Raw genomic sequence first — 2,954 nt, forward strand, 5'->3', positions numbered from 1 at the left:
AATTAAAATAATTAAGTCGTCGGTGGGATTTGCGTCTCCCTGGTTACAGTTGTTTGACAGTTGTTTGCAATTATTAAAGACAGCTTATTGTTGTTGCAACCGCAAGCGCAAATTTAGTGCGAAAATGGAAAACCTAAACCAAATTGAGTCCGCGGCTAATGATGCAGTAGCACGTTGGAATGATTGCTGAAAGTTGTTCTCGACCATCAGTATCATCAACAATTACCAAATGCGTATCAAGAGACGGGAACATTTTTGCACGGTTTTAATTTTGAAAATGCCTCATTAACTAATTGTACTTTTAATATTACTATAAATAAAAATGATGTTTAATTGTTGTTAATGACATTTGTATTGTTGCTTTGTGACATGTTTCATATGGTTGCCATGACAACATTTTTCCCTCCGCCGTAAAGAAATGGGAAAAAAAACTACTGCCGGTGGAGACATCAAACTTTGACAGGATCAAGTTAGATAAGTAATGTCATTATTATTTGACGTTTGAAGAAAAAAAATATTGGTTACCTCATTTTCAGACAACATTTTATGTTAAGGGCATTGTATTGGGCATTGTATTTTTAGGGGGAATAAGCTATAGCTTAGATTCGGATGACAGTGAACACGACCCCTTCGAAGCAGACGAGGATAGTGAATACTACCCATCCGAGGATTTTGATGAATCTATAGAATATGTTAGTAGATGAACAACACGGCCATGACTATCAGCATAGGGAAAACAATGTGTTAGAGAGAGACGTCGCATTTCGTGACGTACTGGCGACGTCCGAGCGTGGTGCGCGATCCTATTTTTAGGTGGGTCGTACGGTGCGCGAACCAGATGTGCGGTCGGTACCTTAATTTTTCACGCGATGCATCGGGATCCCTTAGATATGAAGGGCGCGACAGACCATTTGAATTTTGGAATTTAAATAAAACAACAAGATAAACAATATAATTTTTTTTTATTAAAAGAACTATCACTTAGAAAGAACACAGCATTCTTTATTCGTATATAATTACAATTTTGTTTAACAAAGTTTTTAATTGGTTTAATAGGCCGTCTTCAGGGCAGGGTATCCCAAAAAGTTCCCAACTGAACGTTCCTGCTGCTACAACTTTACGTATGTATTCGCTGTACTTATAATAGGTATTGTTTTGAAAAAAGTAAATAAACCCATCCGTGTACCTGAATGCTGATGTTATTTTATCCGGTATTCCGGGGAACAGATAATTTATTGGACCACGGTTTAAGACATCTCCAGCTTCATTAAATTCAGTGTATGAATTATCATTGTACAATAAATATTTTTGACCGCTGTTTGTTTGAAATAAGGCATTTATTTTGGTTCTCGCAGGTAAAGAAGGAAATGTAAAACTTTTTTGAATTTTTAAATTGGGGAAAGATGCAGCGTAATACTTATTATTGCTTATAGTTATTAAGTGTCCCTCGTAATTCTGAAAAACATGTGAAACTTGCGTAGACCTCAACTCCTTAGGGAGATAATCGGTAATTAATTCAGGATGTTTTGGAAGACGCATTTCATTTAAATCAAACTTCCATAAATATTTGTCAGACCCAACGTACATTCGATAATTTGGAAACTGTGGAGATGTGGCTTGAAACATAAAATCGGGATACTGAATTAGACATATGTTTTTTATTGCAGGTGTTTTCGGCAAATAGGCCCCGCTTTTAGGTCAGGTGTTTTCGGTACATAGCTCCTGGTTTGCGAAATTGTTTGCGCTTGCGTAACTGGTGTTGTTGGTATCGAAGAGGGAGCTTCTGTTTGTCCATATAGCATGCTCATTGCCTTTTTATCATCATCACCAAAATTTGGCATATCTTGTTGATACCAAGCATACATAATAGACGAATCACTATTACTGTGTTCCAGTCCGAGGGAATGACCAATTTCATGCATTATGACAGCCAAAAAATTTACTTCACCATCAGGAGCTCTACCATTTCCTACATACCACCGTTCATTAGCATCAAGATGAATTTCGGTACACTCACCGTTTGCGCTGGGATAGTATGCGTGGGCCAATACTTTTCCGGGGCCATCGAAATTAAATGAACATTTAGAGGTTCCTTGACAATTTGCTCGAAAATTATGATTATTTGGCACCACAGTTATAGTAATATCTGGCTTTGAAGAAGGTATTATTACTCGTTTAAACTTTAAATTAGATATTTTCTCCCACCTAGCGAAAGCTTCTGCAGCAAGATTTATATAACTAGGATTACTAATAGCTTGAGGAAAATACCAACTTAATTTCGTTTTATTCCACTTCGAATGAATTGCATAGTTATTGTCGCCAACAGAACATCGAGGCTTATTCATCAAATTCATAGTATCATTATTTAATGTTCCGGTCACCGGAAGATTGTATCTTTCTTGAAATTCAACTAAGGCCACATCTACACTAGAAATAGCATTACTTGACGCATTGAGATATCCGAAACGCATTAGAAAAGAACTAGCATACTCCAGAGTGCTATTTTCTGCACACACAGTTACAGAGAGCAACACTAAGACATGTAAACAGACAAGCATCTTGATTTATACTAATCCCCAAAATGTTTAATTAAGTTATTTTATACAAATTATTAAGAAATATTTAAAGTAAAAACGTTGAAAATAACGATGAAAAATAAATGTTAGCAGAACATTTACATACCACCTGCTGGGAATCTAATCTCAAAGTTATTTACGTAAATTATTAAGAAATAATTAAATGTTGAAAATAACGACGCAAAATAAATGATAGCAGAAAATTATCTCACCGCAAAGGAAATAGCGACCAACATTCTTATCTCAAACACTACTTTAATTGGCCGTTATTTTGTTATCATACCCACATTTTGTTATTGAACTGCCTTTCTTATCACGTGCACGGGGAATGCTGGTATTTTTCAAACCAACAACAAAATGATTAAACCGTACATATTT

General features: G+C 35.7%; 1 protein-coding gene across 1 annotated transcript; it reads right to left on the bottom strand.

Annotated features, from left to right (window-relative positions):
• Positions 1-1,658: 1,658 nt before the first annotated feature.
• On the bottom strand, positions 1,659-2,558 carry LOC140450706 (matrilysin-like). Its single transcript, XM_072544376.1, has one exon. It carries the CDS (start codon positions 2,556-2,558, stop codon positions 1,659-1,661), a length of 900 nt encoding a protein of 299 aa, XP_072400477.1.
• Positions 2,559-2,954: the final 396 nt, after the last annotated feature.

Source organism: Diabrotica undecimpunctata, chromosome 9 (assembly GCF_040954645.1).
Source record: "Diabrotica undecimpunctata isolate CICGRU chromosome 9, icDiaUnde3, whole genome shotgun sequence".
NCBI lineage: Eukaryota > Metazoa > Arthropoda > Insecta > Coleoptera > Chrysomelidae > Diabrotica > Diabrotica undecimpunctata.